Genomic DNA, 16,650 nt, shown 5'->3' with positions numbered 1-16,650 from the left:
TCACATTTCATATGTAGCGACAAAATAAACCTTTTAAACGTATCAGCTGACCAGATGTGTTATTCGTTATTCTCTACCAACGCTACTAATACAAAAAAAAGTTACTAAAATCTTACTAAATAAAAAATCAATACCTAATGGATTAGCTAATACTTATGTTGTTTTGTCGAATTACCCGACATTACCCGGTGGGTAACGTTAGTACGTATAGATCCACTGATATTTAAAATTACCCGGCATTCGGGTAATTATCCGCCGTAATTATTAATGGTAAAAATTTTATCCTGCTTTCAGCGCCTCTGCTGGTGTGACATGTGAACTAATAAGGAGCGCTGCAAATCGGCGAGTTTAAATAAATTTAAAATCCTACTGCTGTAATAGCTTCTTGATGAAAAAAATATATGAAAATAATACAAGTGCGTAAAATATTTAAAAATATTTATTTAAGATAAAATAAGTGGTATAATTAAAGCATACTTAACACTATTGCAATAACTATTAAAATATATCAAAATAAAAATAATAATAAAATTAATAATACAAATCTGCAATAAAATATAATATTTTATCTTGAAAATTTATTAACAGAGCGTAAATAAAAAGGGTATATATAGCATTAATAAAAAAGTGCTTGACATTTAGGATGTCATGATTCAACAAGAAGTTGAAAGTAATAACAGAACATAATAATAACAGAGCAGTAATAGAAAGCGTTTAACATTTAGGATGTCATGTTGCCCCTTTTTTCAGAAACAAGGTTAAAGCTATAAGAAGGCTTATTTATAACAGAGTGTAAATAAAAAGCGTATATAATAGCATTAATAAAAAAGTGCTTGACATTTAGGATGTCATGATCAGTCAACAAGAAGTTGAAAGTAATAACAGAACATAATAATAACAGAGCAGTAATAGAAAGCGTTTAACATTTAGGATGTCATGTTGCCCCTTTTTTCAGAAACAAGGTTAAAGCTATAAGAAGGCTTATTTATAACAGAGTGTAAATAAAAAGCGTATATAATAGCATTAATAAAAAAGTGCTTGACATTTAGGATGTCATGATCAGTCAACAAGAAGTTGAAAGTAATAACAGAACATAATAATAACAGAGCAGTAATAGAAAGCGTTTAACATTTAGGATGTCATGTTGCCCTTTTTTTCAGAAACAAGGTTAAAGCTATAAGAAGGCTTATTTATAACAGAGTGTAAATAAAAAGCGTATATTTAGCATTAATAAAAAAGTGCTTGACATTTAGGATGTCATGATCAGTCAACAAGAAGTTGAAAGTAATAACAGAACATAATAATAACAGAGCATTAATAAAAAGCGTTTAACATTTAGGATGTCATGTTGCCCCTTTTTTCAGAAACAAGGTTAAAGCTATAGGAAGACTTATTTATAACAGAGCGTAAATAAAAAGCGTATATAATAGCACTAATAAAAAGGCGCTTGACATTTAGGTTGTCATGATACAACTATCATCAACAAGAAGTTGAAAGTAGTAACAGAACATAATAATAACAGAGCATTAATAACAAGCGTTTAACGTTTAGGATGTCATGTTGCCCCTTTTTCAGAAACAAGTCTAAAGTAATCAGACTTAGTTATAACAGAGCGTAAATAAGAAGCGTATATATACGTATATAGGTGTCACGTTAAAAAATTGATTACGATGACGTTTTAATAAAATTTTCGACCGTCTCATGAACGATATTTGAGGAATTCCGTAACTTTTTGTTACAAGATTACAAGTTTAAGAATTTTATCAATTTACCGGGACATAATTATTTATTTAATAGTTATTTGCTAATAAAAAAATTAATAAGATTTTAACTTTTCATTTATTTACAATCAATTAATATTTATTGTAACCCTATATTCTCTGGAGTAAATGAAGTGGCCTAACCAGTTCAAAATATTTTATTTATATAACAATTAATTACTCGAATTAGCTAAAAGCATAATCACACAAATCAATCATAAATCAATAAATCATAATCGCTAAAATCACATAAATTAAATATCCACTAATCTTTCTAAGTTAATTTTTATTATATTATGATCTTGTGACGGGATTATAATTATACAGGGTGATTCATAAGTAATGGGCCAAATTGTAAATGTACGTTCAGGAGGCCAAAATAATAATATTTTCATTAACAATAATGGGTCTTAGTCTGCTCCTTACTGGGATACAGGATGTTAAAGCGAAAAAAATAAAATAGATTTTTGTTAATAGATCAGCTACTTTTCTACATAATGACTCATAGTTGACTTATAGTTTTTGTAAGGGTAAACAATAATGTGTGAGAGGATTTGAGTTAACTCGTAGATGTCGCCACATGCGCCATATGAATTATGAAACGTCAATGAGCTTTTACGTTTAATGAATAGTTTAAAACATTTTATTGTTAAGTAAACTGATTCATTCTTGTCCTAACATAAATCAAAATGCCGAGACATAATCACTTTTCAAACGAAGAAATGAGAGACATGTTATGCGTTTACGCACAAGAACGTTTTTCTGGGCAAGCAGCATCCAGAAAATATCGTGAAATGTACCCTTACAGAAGGCAGCCAAACCGGAAGATATTTCAAAATATTTATAATCGATTGGGTGAAACAGGTTCATTTCGTCCAAAATATCATACAGGACGTCCTAAGATTATCACTCCGCAGCAAGAAGATGAAATTTTGGTAAGAATTGCGCAAAATTCTGAAATAAGCACTCGTCGATTGTCTGCAGCAACTGGAATAAGCCAACCATCCGTGACTAGAATTTTACACAAGGAAAATTTATATCCCTATCATTTTATACCTGTGCAAAATTTACTTGCAACAGATTATCGAATCAGAGTTCAATTTTGTCAGTGGCTAAAAGGAAAATTGAATAATAATCCAACATTCCTAAATAACATTCTTTTCACGGATGAAGCAACATTTACCAGACGCGGAGTTTTTAATTGGCGAAATAGTCATGCCTGGGAAACCGAAAACCCTCGTTTAAAAAAAGATAGACATTTCCAGCACGAGTTTAAAATAAATGTGTGGTGCGGTGTAATATGCAAAACATTACTGGGCCCAGTAGAATTACCTCCTAATTTAAATGGAGAGTCATATTTAATTTTTTTAAATAATGACTTAGTCGACCTCTTGGGAGATCTTCCATTACAACTAAGAAGAAATATGTGGTTCATGCAAGACGGTGCTCCTCCACATTTTTCACGTGCTGTGCGCGAACATCTGAATGAAACATTCCCTCACCGTTGGATTGGACGTGGTAGTGAATTTCAGTGGCCACCTCGCAGTCCCGATTTTAATCCACTTGATTTTTATGTGTGGGGTTACATGAAATCAATGGTCTATGCTGAACCTACTATAAATACACGAGACGAGTTATGGAATAGAATTCAAGATGCAGCCAATTCAATACGAAATAATCCTGCTACATTTTTTAAAGTCAGACAATCCTTAACCAAACGGTTAAATGCGTGTATAAATGCTGGTGGTGGTCATGTTGAAAACCTTTTGCAGTAGCTCATAATTAAGCTTAAATTTAATTTAACTTCGCACAACATTAACATGTAGGTTTTGATAACAGTTGTCGTAAGTGGTCTTAGTTCAAGTCTGTTCTAATGTTGTATTTCGTTTTATTAACTGGCGTACAATAAATTGTTTTATTACGTAATTTTTTTATGGTTTCAGTTTAATATTGTTATCAATTATCAATTACGGTTAGGTAAATGTCAACATTCCATGCCATGCTTGTGTCTTAACAGATTAATGCTACGTCGACCACCGTGAAATGTAGTGTAGTGAATTAGTAAAATTCAAATATCTCGAAAATCGTTAATATTTTCAAGATCAAAGAAGTATAGCTTTTTTCTACAGAAATGATGGGGCTATCCAAATTAAACAAGTATGTTGTAAAATAATGAGCGATAAAAAATTTGTAGCTGATTTCATCTAATTCATATGGCGCATGTGGCGACATCTACGAGTTAACTCAAATCCTCTCACACATTATTGTTTACCCTTACAAAAACTATAAGTCAACTATGAGTCATTATGTAGAAAAGTAGCTGATCTATTAACAAAAATCTATTTTATTTTTTCGCTTTAACATCCTGTATCTCAGTAAGGAGCAGACTAAGACCCATTATTGTTAATGAAAATATTATTATTTTGGCCTCCTGAACGTACATTTACAATTTGGCCCATTACTTATGAATCACCCTGTATATTTGCTAGGATAATCTTATACTTACTGCGATTGCAGGCATAATTATTCACAGATTAAGTATCACTATTATAAAACACAATAACGAGATATACAAACGTAGTTTCACTTGAGCTAAAACGAAGTGAAGCGAACGCGTCAAGCAAGAACTATGACTAATTATTAGTCACTAATACCGCCATGACGATTCTACGATTTCTTTTTCTTGATATTTATTCTCAAAAAGTCATACAAATACAGGATAATTACATATATAATTTTTTTCTCATATATACATTACTTATGCCCGTTTGCACCGCAATAGTTAAGCGTCGCTTTACGCTAAGCTTCCTTAAATTTTTAAATCGGTTTGCACCGTTGTTTAAGCTACGCTTATTCTCAGCTTAATTTAAGCGTTCAATGTTCGGAGTTTACCGGTTAAGCGTAGCTTTAAATTACGTGAAAAAATTTATTTGTCATTGTGTGACGTGAAAATTGTGAAAACATGGATATTTTTGACGACGATGAAGATATGTTTGGAAATGATGCAGAAATATTAGAGATTGTTGATTATGGATTTCCTAAACGGATATATCTACGGCGCAATCATTTTGAAGATTTGGATAACCTTACATTTTTTCAACGACTTCGTTTAACAAAGAATACTGTTTTACACATTTTACCACTAATTGAAGAAAAGCTTGAATATCCTACAGACATGTACGTAAAATATTATGTAAATAATAAATATGTAATTAATTATTGATTCTTTTTGTAGAAATAACAGCTTAAGCCCTATGGACCAATTATTAACATGTCTACGTTTTTATGCTACAGGTGGACATTTGTCAACCATATCAGATTTTATGGGGACTCATGTTTCTACATCATCAAGAATTATTAAAAATGTTTCAATTGCATTAGCTAGTCTATCTCATGCTTACATAAAAATGCCAACAGAAAATAATATTCAAAAAATACAAAGAGATTTTTATAATATTGCATTATTTCCAAGTATTGTAGGATGCATTGATGGCACCCACATAAAGATCCGTCTGTTGTGTATATGTGTTTTCTTTCTTCTGCTACTTTTTTTCTTAATATTTTTTTTTGATTTTCATAATACGTTTTCAACGAACCAACGCTTCTATAACATGAATTTGGCGACTGACTGTTAAATTCGTCAGCAATAACTTTCCAAATACTTAATTTTTGTTCCGCAGACACACAGTCTGTTTTTCTGTTTTCGACAATGTTTTTGTAACTGGAAACTATTGATAATAGTACTTCCTTTTCTGCGGCAACTATAATTAAGAGAACGCATTCTCTTTTTCTTTTCCACATCCATTCTTATTCGGAGTTGTAAAAAGTACAAATTTCGCACACTAACTTTGAAATGTCAAAACCAATTATTAAAAAAAGATTATCGGTAGTACAGTTTCCCATTTTCACCGATTTAGTGCGTTGTTGCCGAGTTTATTTTTGCTTTACTAAACTTTCTTAAATATATTGTGGTGCAACGGATTACATTTAAAGCTTGGCTTAAAAATTAAGGGACGCTTAGTTAAGCGAAGCTTAACTCAAAAACGGTGCAAACGGGCATTAGGCAACATATTATAAACCTCGGGAAGGACGAACAATGCCGAACATTGCCGAACGCCGACGGTAGCGCCATCCAGCGATGTGACATGGAACTACATACTTAGATAAATTTATTCCTATGTCGTGTCACCCCCCTGTCTTTCACTCCCTGTTCGCAATCTCCTTATATACCCCGGCACTCCAACTGTTTTTTCCTCGTTTCTGATTGGCTCTTAGCTTCGCGCCCTTTTCAAAGCGTCATCTCTTGATTTTTCTCGGAATTAACATTCAAAATTAAATTCTTTTTTCGTTGATTTCTCCCTTATTCCTTTATGAAACTTAATAAAACTTCGTATTCAACGTTGTCTTTTCTTGTTTTCAGACATACATTGCAGTACACGCCAAATTTCAACAATGAGTAAAGTTAGAAAAATTCAAATTTAAATCAAGGATTTCTTCCTCAAAATAACGTTAAAACCTCAAAAGATGGATGAAAAATGTGCTTAGGAGCTGAACTATAATAATTGATACTTTTGGAAGCAAACAAAACAGTTTAAGATAAGATTTTCACCAACAAAAAATCTCTATATCACAATTTCTAGGTTATGTTCTCTCGGTGAACTAAGAGAATGTTAAAATTATCACATTACCTCTCGTTTTTAAAATTGAAAAAATTTCGAACGGACGTGACAAACAAGTTTTTCAATTTTCAGATGTAAAACTAACTTAACTAACGACATTACAAAATTTAACGCACTTAAACTAACTTATTACTAATTTAACGAAATTCTTTAATTTAATTCACAAAAAAAATGGCACTAACAATGATACATGATATTTCCCTTTATTTATATTTTCTATATGATCGAAAATTTCATAAGTATTTCCGAATTTATTAATTATTTTATACGGGCCTTGGAATGGTTTCACTAATTTAGCTACCTGCTTTCTCTTTAAATCTGTAACTTTTCTAGCTTTTATTAAAACAAGATCATCAATATCAAATTCTCTAACTTTTCGTTTTCTTTTCTCTTGTTGTATTTTCCGATAAGCTGCTTTCTTAATCAATTTTTCTCTAATGTTCCTTAGTCTTTCTTCTATCTGGTCATCTTCTTCACTTTTCCAGAAACGGTGTGGGTTTAAACCTGTCATAAGAGTAATTGGTGCTTCTAAATGTGTCGTATTTGGTGTATGATTTAAAATTTTTTCAATGATTTTTAGCTTGGTTGACCATATATTGTGATTTTCGTTTAGGATAATTCTTAAATACTTTACAACTTCTTTTATTACCCTTTCGCTTGGATTTCCTTGTGGATGTCTTATGCTACAATAAATTATTTTGATTCCGGAGTCATTAAAATATTTTCTAAATCTTTCGTTATTGAAGTATGTGGCATTGTCAGCAAGAATTTTTTTATGTTTACCATATTCATCTATAAATCGTTGTATTCCTTCAATTGACGTTTCCGTATCACACTTTTGAGTAGGTATAAGTTTTGTGAATTTTGTAAGGATGTCGTAAATGACGAAAACGTTCTTATATCCTTTACTCGTTCTTGGTAAATTACTGAGATAATCAATGGCGATAATTTCTAATTTTTCTGACGGAATTATGTTTTGAAAATCTGGTTCATAGTGAAAATTTCTTTCTTTTGAAAGTTGACATTCTTTACAATTCTTGATTAAACTCTTTATTATTTTATCATCGTTTTTACTGTAAAATCCTTCTTTAATTATTAACCATGTTTTTCTCCCTCCTATATGTTTAAATTCTTGATGTATCCTTAGACAAATTTCAGAAAGGTATTCTTTCGTTATGACAAATTACTTCTTATTCCCTACTAACTTCTTTAAAAAATTGTCTTCTAAAAAATATCCCTTAAATGTTCCTTGTTCTTTAATTCTTTTAATGATTGAGTCTATTTTTTCACTTGATTGTATCTCTTTAATTTTTCTTTCGGACCAAAAACCACTATTATTTAAAATTATGTTTGAAATTATGATTTCTGAAGATGATTTATGAACAAATTTTCGGCTTAGAATATCTGGTATTATCATTTCTTTTCCAGGGCGATAATAATAAACTCCATCGATAGACACGGTTATTGTCTATTCTTCCCTGTAAAATACTGATGAGCGCTATATGGTCTGTTTCTATAGTGAATTTTTTTCCTAGTAAAAAGTGTCTAAGTTTAGTAATTGAATATATTATAGCTAACATTTCTTTTGACGTTATGGAGTATTTAATTTCGCAGGGTTTTAAAATTCTTGCTACAAATTGTATAAGAACTTCTTTCTCTTCTATGACTTGTAACAGTTCTCCGGCGATAGCAAAATTTGAAGCATCACACTTTAAAACTGTAAAATCGGGTTTAAATAAGAGCAATTGATTAATGAAATTTTTCTTGATATTTTGGAAAGCTTCTTCTTCTTCTTTCTTCCATCTCCAAACTACATTTTTCTTCAATAAACGAACTAGAGGTAAAATTTTCTCGGCATATTTAGGAATAAATCGATGATAGTAATTTAAAAGTCCTAAGAAACCTCTCATGTCTCTTATCTTTTTTGGTCTCGGAAAATTTTGGATTTGTTTTACTCTTTCTGGGTCTAATTTTATTCCTTGTTCGTTGATTAAATGGCCTAAATATTTGACTTCTTTTTGAAAAAATTTTGATTTCTGGATATTCACTTTCATACCGTTTTCAGCTAAGGTAGACAATATAATTTGTAAATGTATCATATGTTCCTCAATGGTCTCGGAAAATATCAATATGTCATCGAAATAATGTATACAAAAACTCTCAAATTCGTTTAAAATTCTATGTAGGAACCTTATTAATGCCGATGGACGACATTTTAACCCAAAAGGTGCGACTTTAAATTTATAAATGTTTCCATTTATGTTGAAAGCACAAAATTTCTTAGATTCTTCTTCTAGTTTGATTAACCAAAAAGCTGATTTTAAGTCGATTTTTGTATAAATTTTGCTTTTTCCACATTTAGCAGTCAGGATGTCTATAGTTTGTGGTGTTTCAAACCCTGGTTTTATACGCTTGTTAATTTCTCTGGCATCAAGACAAATTCGAAGGCCATTGTCTGATTTCTTTACTATAACGATAGGACTTATAAAATATGATGTTGATCTTTCGATAATCTGTTGGTCGATTAATTTGTTTATTTCGTAAGTTACTTGTTCACGATAATGGAATGGTATGGGATAACTATTACTTTTCAAAGGTGTTTCATCTTCTATCAAAATCTTGTGTTCATAATCTTTGGCAAACGTTATTTCTTCATTGTAGATTATAGAATATCTTAGTAGCATTTCTTTCAAATTCTCTTTACATTCATCTTCCAATTCTAACTCTTTTATTAACTTTTCTATGTGCTCAACTTTATTTTCTTCAGTAATAATTTCACTTTTTATTTAATTTTTATCTTTTACTTCATTTTCCTCATAATACTCATTTTTAATATCATAATAATCATTTTCATCGAATTCATTTTCATATAATTCACTTTTATTTATATAATTAATCCTTTTATTATCACTTACTAACTCATATTTCTTTTCTTTCTCGAAACCTCGTTCTATTTCCTTTTTTTCTTCTTTCAACTTTTCCTCTATTACTAAAATTTCTGTTGCTACGATTGAATCAAATTCCATTTTATTCCCTTTTATTTCTAAATAATTTTCTTCAAAATCCCTATTAAACAATCGTGTGTCATTCCTTCAAATATGTAAAATTCCATTAAATAAGCTTTATCTTTGATGATTAGATTAACAAAAATTTTCTCTCCTATCTGTCCCATTTTCTTCTTATTTGCCGTTATTAAATCGATCTTCTTAATTTTTTCTAAAATGTTTTCTAAATTTTCTATTTTCGATGCCATGTCTTTATTTATTAGTGAAATTTCTGCTGCTGTGTCGATAATTGCTTTTATGGTTAAATTTCGAATTCGTATTTCAATTTTTGGAATTAAATTATATAACATTTCCTCTTCATCAGGAAAATTTAAAAAATTATGTGGATTATCGTAAAATTTCTTAGGGTTGTTTAAATTAAATTGGTTAATACATTGAATCTTATTTTCGGGTTCTTTTAAAATTGTTTGTAGTTCATTAGTTAATTTGACGTTTTTTTTTTCATTTTGACCGTGGTCATGTATCTCTGCAATGGTCACCTCTTCTTTATTCCAGCGATCATATTCTTGTCTGCGAGTGTTTATCACGTTTATATTAGTATTATTTGGAGTACGTTCATCTGGTCCAAATGAATTCCTTCCCTGATTAAAATTTGTCTGTCCTCGTGGTTGAAATCCAACTCGTGGATAATTTTGTGGTCTATATGTATTTGGTTGATAATTACGGTTATAATGTTCATTATCTCTGTTTCCTCTGGAAAAATTATTTCCATTTCCATTATGATTTTCATTTTTATAGTTATAGTTATAATTATTTTCGTTATTGTGATTTCTGTAATTATTCTTGTTGTAATTGTTGTAGTTATGGTAATTGTTTTTGTTGTTGTTATTTAGGTTAGTAGTTTTATTATTGTTGTTTCCATTTCCGTGTTGATTAGAATAGTGGTTTTCGTTTCTTAAGTTAGGTTTATTGTAAATATTATTTTTCCTTCTTTGCTGTTTACTAAAGTCATCCAATCGTCTTAAAATTTCGATGAGTTGTGTCATTTCCGTTATGTTCTGACATACGAGTAATTGGTTATCTGATAGTACAAAATGGTTTAATAAATCTTTGGTGATTGTCGATTCGTCTAATCCTTCTACAAATTTACAGCGATTAAACATGTCACATGCTTAGTTTTCCCTACTTCCATAATTTTCTTGGTATTTCCCAATACAAGTACGACTGTTGGTACTTTAACTCTATCCTGCTGACTTCAACTCCAATATTGATTAACAAATTCTCTCTGGAAATCTTCTAAACTGTTACATTTTTCTTGAACCATTTCAAACCATTCTAAAGCTCTTTCTTCCAACGTCAATCGGATCAAGTTTAGTATAATTTTGGGATCAGAAATTTCTTCAGTCAGTCTAATAATGTTGTTGAACTACCTTTAAATCGGGGCCACATTTCAGGTTTTAAGTAAGGAATGATTTTATTGTGGTCAATATTATTGATATTTATTCCCACTCTTTTTAATTTTTTAAGTTCATTTTCCAGTAATTCCAATTTAAGTTTTTCTTCTCCTTTATAATTTTCAAGTGAGCTTTTTAAATTAGTGGTTTCATTGTCAATTTTTCCCTCTAAACTGGTCGTATAATATTCTATTTTATGAATTTTATCTTGATGTAAACTAGTTTGTTCTTTTATCTCGACTAATTCCTTACTTATATTCTCTTGTTGTATGTCTACTTTTTGGACTTTGGTTTGTATTTCATTAATGTCTCTATTTAATTTGAAATTTAGTTCGTTGAGACTTTCAATCTTTGCCTCGGTACAATTTTGGTTTTGTTCTATCTTTTTGACCTTTTCGTCAATTCCAACTTGATTTTCATATAAGCTCTTTAAACTGTTCTGTAATTCTAGTTTAGTTTCTTCAATTTTATGATTTACTTCACCTTTATATTCGTTTAATTTCTCGTCTGTTAGTTGTTGGTTGTTTTTTAATAATTCTATTATTTCTCTTTTATTTTGCTCTGTTCTTTGTTCTGCTCTTTCTTCAGCTATACGTTGTCTTTCATCTGCTTTTTGTTCTGCTCTTTCTTCAGCTATACGTTGTCTTTCCTCTGCTTTTTCATTAAAATTATCCATCATTTCTTTTTTATCCTGAGCAGCTCTTTCTTCATTTTTTCTTTGATTTTCATTAACATTTTCTTGCATTTGTTTAAGAAATTCCATTAAGGTTCGGTCTTCACTTTTTCCTTTTCTATCCCCCGAAGAAGTGGTGGCTACTATTATCGAGGTTTCCTCGCTTGTACCTCTATCTCTGGTCTTTTCCTTCGCTAAAGTTCTTCCTCGTGTTACTCTTTCTTCAGACATGATGCTTTTGTTTATTAAAATAAATAATTTCGTACGAGAATTGTTCTTTTATAAAACTCTTTTATTGATCTGTTTTATGTTTTTGCTTAAATTAGTTACCAAAATAAGAACCGTATTATAATTTTCTTAATAATAAAAATTTTCGCTAAGTTTTCTCTCTCTCTCTTTATCTTTCTACCTCTCGTTTTTACTCTCTCTTTTCTTTTTTGAACTGCTCCACGTTTTGGTCGCCAAATAATTGTGATGTTTTACTTGTGTGTTTTTACACAAGTTATTAAACTATAAATTTGGGTTTCTTTAATTTTAAGAGACTCTTATTAAACTCAGGGTTTCGGGCAAGTTCAGGTTCAAAAAGAAAATTAGTCAGGTTCGACAAAAATTCATTTAATTAAACACAAAATCAAATTAACTTGTTTTATGAGTAACAAAAAAAATTGTTTTCCTAAATTTACTTTAATAACAATGCTTATTTACTAGATATAACTTTAAAATAAAATAGATAACTGCGGTTATCGACTGAAATATCGATATTAGAGAGAACCCGTTTATTATTTGAGAGAGAGAGAGTAGGATAAAAACTCGTTAGAACCGTTCTTTGAAAATAACAAATGGCCGACGTCTTAAGTTGTCATCAAACTCGTTGAAGAAAAATAGAGTTAAATAAATGAACGTTATTCAAGAAAACTAATAAATCTTTACCCACAAGTAAGTATTGATCAAAATTATAGGAAACTCTTGTGTGTTGTTCTTTGAGTTTGATTCTTTGATTTTTCTTTTTGTAGGTTATGTTAAATAAGAAAATAAAATTATCATCCGACTCGCTGCGAAAAAGAAAGGATTGGAGTTCAATGTGGTATCTGGATTATGGATTGTCTCTTGTGTTCGGGCACTAACTAATTTTCTGGATTGTCTACAGGATTCTTCTTACGGGAAATTGAACTGCTTGTTCTTCGGAAATGGGGTCTTGGATGATCTCGAAGAAGTATCAGTAGTTCTCGGAATAGGTTGTAGGATGATTCTCTTTTTATTTTAATATCGTAAGTTGATTTGACTTTAAAAAATTATCTTAAATTTTTGAGGTTATCTCTTGAGATTCAAAATTTCTTCTATCTGACGACGTGGATTCGACGCTGGTCAGACGACGACTCTTTCACTGAACGGTGAACATGACGGGCCTCTTGAGGTACCTGGAATTTCTTCCCTAACCCTCTTCATCGGACCTAAAACAAACGGAAAATATATTACAAAATTTTCACTAATTAATAGTGACATCGGAAGTGGAATTGGGAAGGACAGTCGGACTCCTGGATCGTCAGACGAGAAGCAGCCTTGGCCGTTTATGGCGAAGGTGTTCAACGTCGTAATCCGTTAATCCCGCTAGGAGGGGATTGGGGTGGTTTTCGAGCCGCGTAAACTCGGTACTGGCCTTGTTCCAAATGAATTCCACGAATTCCTTTATTGAGCGTGGTAACTCAATGAACTAGTCTGACATCTTTCATTACAACCGTGTTCAAAACGTCAGATCGTTGCCTTTCTTTCGACGGGTAATACGTATGGATGGCGGGGGCATCGGTGACAATGCCCGTCTCGTCGGTAAAACTCCGCAGTATTTTACCGTTCGCGTTTGCGATCCGACTGTTCCACGATGGGTGCTTGGCGTTTAGGTCGCCGGCGATAACCACGCCTTTGTCCGTATCTAAGACACCCGTTAGATCGTCTTCCAACAACCGCCGATTCGGCGGATTGTAGGCGACGATCAAGCGGACGCACCCCGATAGTGTTCGTACCACAATCGTAGTAGCTTCGAGATGTTGAAGAGGGGGAGTCAGATCCTCGTAATGATCCAAACTGGTCCTTACAAAGATGGCTGTCCCGCCGCCTCTTGCTCCAACTCTATCGTTACGATAGAAGCGATAATTAGGCAGCCGCGGCCTGTCGCCCGCTCGCAGATGGGTTTCGCAGATGAGTCGAAAGGTACGACCTTGACGCGATCAAGGTCGTACCTTTCGACGAACTCGCGAAGCTCATTCTGTTTACAGACAAGGCCGTTGGCGTTCCAATAAGCCAACTCAAGCGAATGAGGTACTCTCGGTCTTCGATGAGTCATCATAAGAGTTTCATCATCTCGGACATGATTTGGAGGCACAACTTTACTCGTGCGTCCCTATCGGATTTGTCGATCCGGATGACCTCACTCATCATCGCCAGTATGTTGACGAGGGGGTCGGTTGGGGGTTCAACCGCCGCCTGTTCCGCAACATTGACCGGTGATGGTGTTTCAGCCACCGCGATCGACTCGCTTTTACGAAGCCTCCTATTGCGACGCCTCCTCTGCGACCTCGACAGCTTCGGAGGGTCGTCGGTCGCCTTTTTGCTTCGGCTCGTTGAGCTTAGTTTTGGGCGCCGCGACCTCTTTCCGAACTACCTTGGTAGTTGGGGCGTTCGCTTTGGGGGCAACGTTAGCGTTGCCTTTGGGCTTTTTCGCCTGACTACTAACCGCTTTCACGGGTTTCGCCGCGACTACTGGAGCCTTTTTATCCCCTTTTTGCGCCTGAATAGGTGCTTTCGAGGGAACGGTCGCTTTGACCTTTGGGGCTGCCGCCGGCGCCCTCGTTTCCGCCGCCTTCAGGTGTTTTGGGCACCCTTTGTAGTTGGCGGTATGAGGGCCACCGCAAAGGACGCACTTGGCAGGCGCATCCTTTGCTTTGGAGCAGGAAGCCGTCGGGTGGTCACCGGCGCACTTAACGCAACGAGGTGTACCATTGCACATTCGTTGGGAGTGGCCGTAACGCTGACAGCGATGACACTGACCGACTTCCGTCTTCTTCTTGGCGCTCTCGACCGTTATGGTTAAACCCATGACCGTCTTGAGGTCGAAGATCCGCTTGGCGTCTGCGGTCTTTTTCAAGACGCACAGGACTAACGGGATCGGCCTCCTTTCAGAGCCCTGGCGCATACGTTTTACCGTATCGGGCCAGAATCCCTGTTTTCTCAGGTCGGCAGCAATGCTGTCCTCCCCGATACTGGTAGGGACGCCTCGAAAAACCACCTTTAACGGCTTTTCCTCCGGTAGAGAAAATGTGTGGTACTGGTGTTTACCAGCCATCAACATCTTCACCAGGGCGCGATAGGCTTCCGCGGTGGGGAGCTCAATCTTGATTCCTTGCGGAACCGCTCTGGCTTTCGTAAAGGCGATCCGAAGTCTCGCCATCTCTGCCGAAATGGAATCCCAGTTTTCCTTCGCATGAAGGATTACCGGGCCCGCTTGGAAACGTGTTCCAATCGAGGACGCACGGCCTCCGAGTACTCGTCCTCCAGGTCGCTGCTGGCCTTCCTTTTCCCGTTGGATGAGCCGACTGCCACGTCGACATCCATTTTACCCGCCGGGATGGAAGTCAACGCCTCGGCGAATGACCTCGAAGTGGAGGTGGTCGCCGCCTCCTCGAGGGAGGCGGTGCGGCCTGCCACGCTGGTCGTCGCATCCTCGAGGGAAGCAGTCTTGCCAGGAACGGGGATGACGTTGGTCGCCGCCTCCACGCGGGAGGCGGTGCGGCCTGATGGTTTGGCTGCCGCCTCCACTTTGGAGGCAGTTCTGCCGGGGGTGGTGTTGGTTGCCGCCTTCACGGGGATGGCGGATCTAACCTTACGTTTAGTCGTCGCCTTCAACGGGGAAGGCGGACGGCTCGGTGGAACGGGTCTCAATGTCCCGTTGTTATTGATGGTGTGGGTGTCGACCACGCTTGTTAACAAGCGAAAATCTCCACACGACGTGGATAAGCCTTTTCCATTTTTAAACGACATTTCTGCCGATTAAAATGGAGGCAAAAACTCTGATGAAACACTGATTGTGTCCCTTACGGGAACCAGACCCTAAAAAGGGCGTTTTAGTTTCGAAAGAAACTTACCTACTCAGGATTACTCTTGTCGAGGTCACCCAGGCAGAACTCGAATCTTCCTCCTTCCTTCGCTCACGCTGCAGGTGGTGGATTCTTCAAACTTCTCTCCAGGCGATGTTGCACTCCTCAAGGCACTACACGGACTCAATTCTTTCACTCCCTGTTCGCGATCTCCTTATATACCCCGGCAATCCAACTGTTTTTTCCTCGTTTCTGATTGGCTCTTAGCTTAGCGCCCTTTTCAAAATTCAAAATTCTTGCTTCGAAACTAGCGTCATCTCTTGATTTTTCTCGGAATTAACCTTCAAAATTAAATTCTTTTTTCGTTGATTTCTCCCTTATTCCTTTATGAAACGGAATAAAACTTCATATTCAACGTTGTCTTTTCTTGTTTTCAGACATACATTGGAGTACACGCGAAAATTTCAACAATGAGTAAAGTTAGAAAAATTCAAATTTAAATCAAGGATTTCTTCCTCAAAATAACGTTAAAACCTCAAAAGATGGATGAAAAATGTGCTTTAGGAGCTGAACTATAATAATTGATACTTTTGGAAGCAAACAAAACGGTTTAAGATAAGATTTTCACCAACAAAAAAATCTCTCTGTCACAATCTCTAGGTTATGTTCTCTCGGTGAACTAAGAGAATGTTAAAATTATCACAAAACTAAGTAATGACATTTCAAATGACATTTTTTGGCGATTTTTCGTTAGCAATTGTGGCTAGCAACGAAATTGTTTGGAGTCAGTATAAGCTCCGACCATCTCTGTGACGTCAGACTTAGGCAGTCTATTGTGAACCCCCATTTTTTTTTGTCACGCCAACGTAGACCCTTATCGAGTCTCTCGTGGTCCCCTGGACCACTTTGGGAATCAATGCTTTAAAAGCTTTCACTTTTTTTAATTCTTTCCTGTAGTTAATCCTCAAAACCGTAGATGCTATCTACCTTG

The 16,650-nt window shown here is 34.8% G+C and overlaps 2 protein-coding genes and 1 long non-coding RNA gene across 3 annotated transcripts; 1 reads left to right on the top strand and 2 right to left on the bottom strand.

The window, feature by feature from the left end:
* Positions 1-9,482: 9,482 nt before the first annotated feature.
* Positions 9,483-10,607, bottom strand: LOC139431822 (GATA zinc finger domain-containing protein 14-like). Its single transcript, XM_071200016.1, has one exon. It carries the CDS (start codon positions 10,605-10,607, stop codon positions 9,483-9,485), a length of 1,125 nt encoding a protein of 374 aa, XP_071056117.1.
* Positions 10,608-10,848: 241 nt separating this feature from the next.
* On the bottom strand, positions 10,849-11,802 carry LOC139431821 (uncharacterized protein PF3D7_1120000-like). The gene has a single exon (XM_071200015.1). The coding sequence runs from the start codon at positions 11,800-11,802 to the stop codon at positions 10,849-10,851; it is 954 nt and encodes a 317-aa protein (XP_071056116.1).
* A 466-nt stretch (positions 11,803-12,268) lies between these two features.
* On the top strand, positions 12,269-16,365 carry LOC139431952 (uncharacterized). The gene is made up of 3 exons (XR_011641982.1): positions 12,269-12,507; positions 12,585-12,839; positions 16,097-16,365. It is a non-coding gene; the product is annotated as an uncharacterized lncRNA (long non-coding RNA).
* Positions 16,366-16,650: the final 285 nt, after the last annotated feature.

The sequence above is a fragment of the Onthophagus taurus genome, chromosome 11 (genome assembly GCF_036711975.1).
Source record: "Onthophagus taurus isolate NC chromosome 11, IU_Otau_3.0, whole genome shotgun sequence".
Lineage (NCBI taxonomy): Eukaryota > Metazoa > Arthropoda > Insecta > Coleoptera > Scarabaeidae > Onthophagus > Onthophagus taurus.
This window is presented reverse-complemented; position numbering and strand designations above follow the sequence as displayed.

Coding starts and splice junctions, on each gene's coding strand:
- LOC139431822 (XM_071200016.1), bottom strand. CDS start 10,607: ATGTTTAATCGCTGTAAATTTGTAGAAGGATTAGACGAATCGACAATC.
- LOC139431821 (XM_071200015.1), bottom strand. CDS start 11,802: ATGTCTGAAGAAAGAGTAACACGAGGAAGAACTTTAGCGAAGGAAAAG.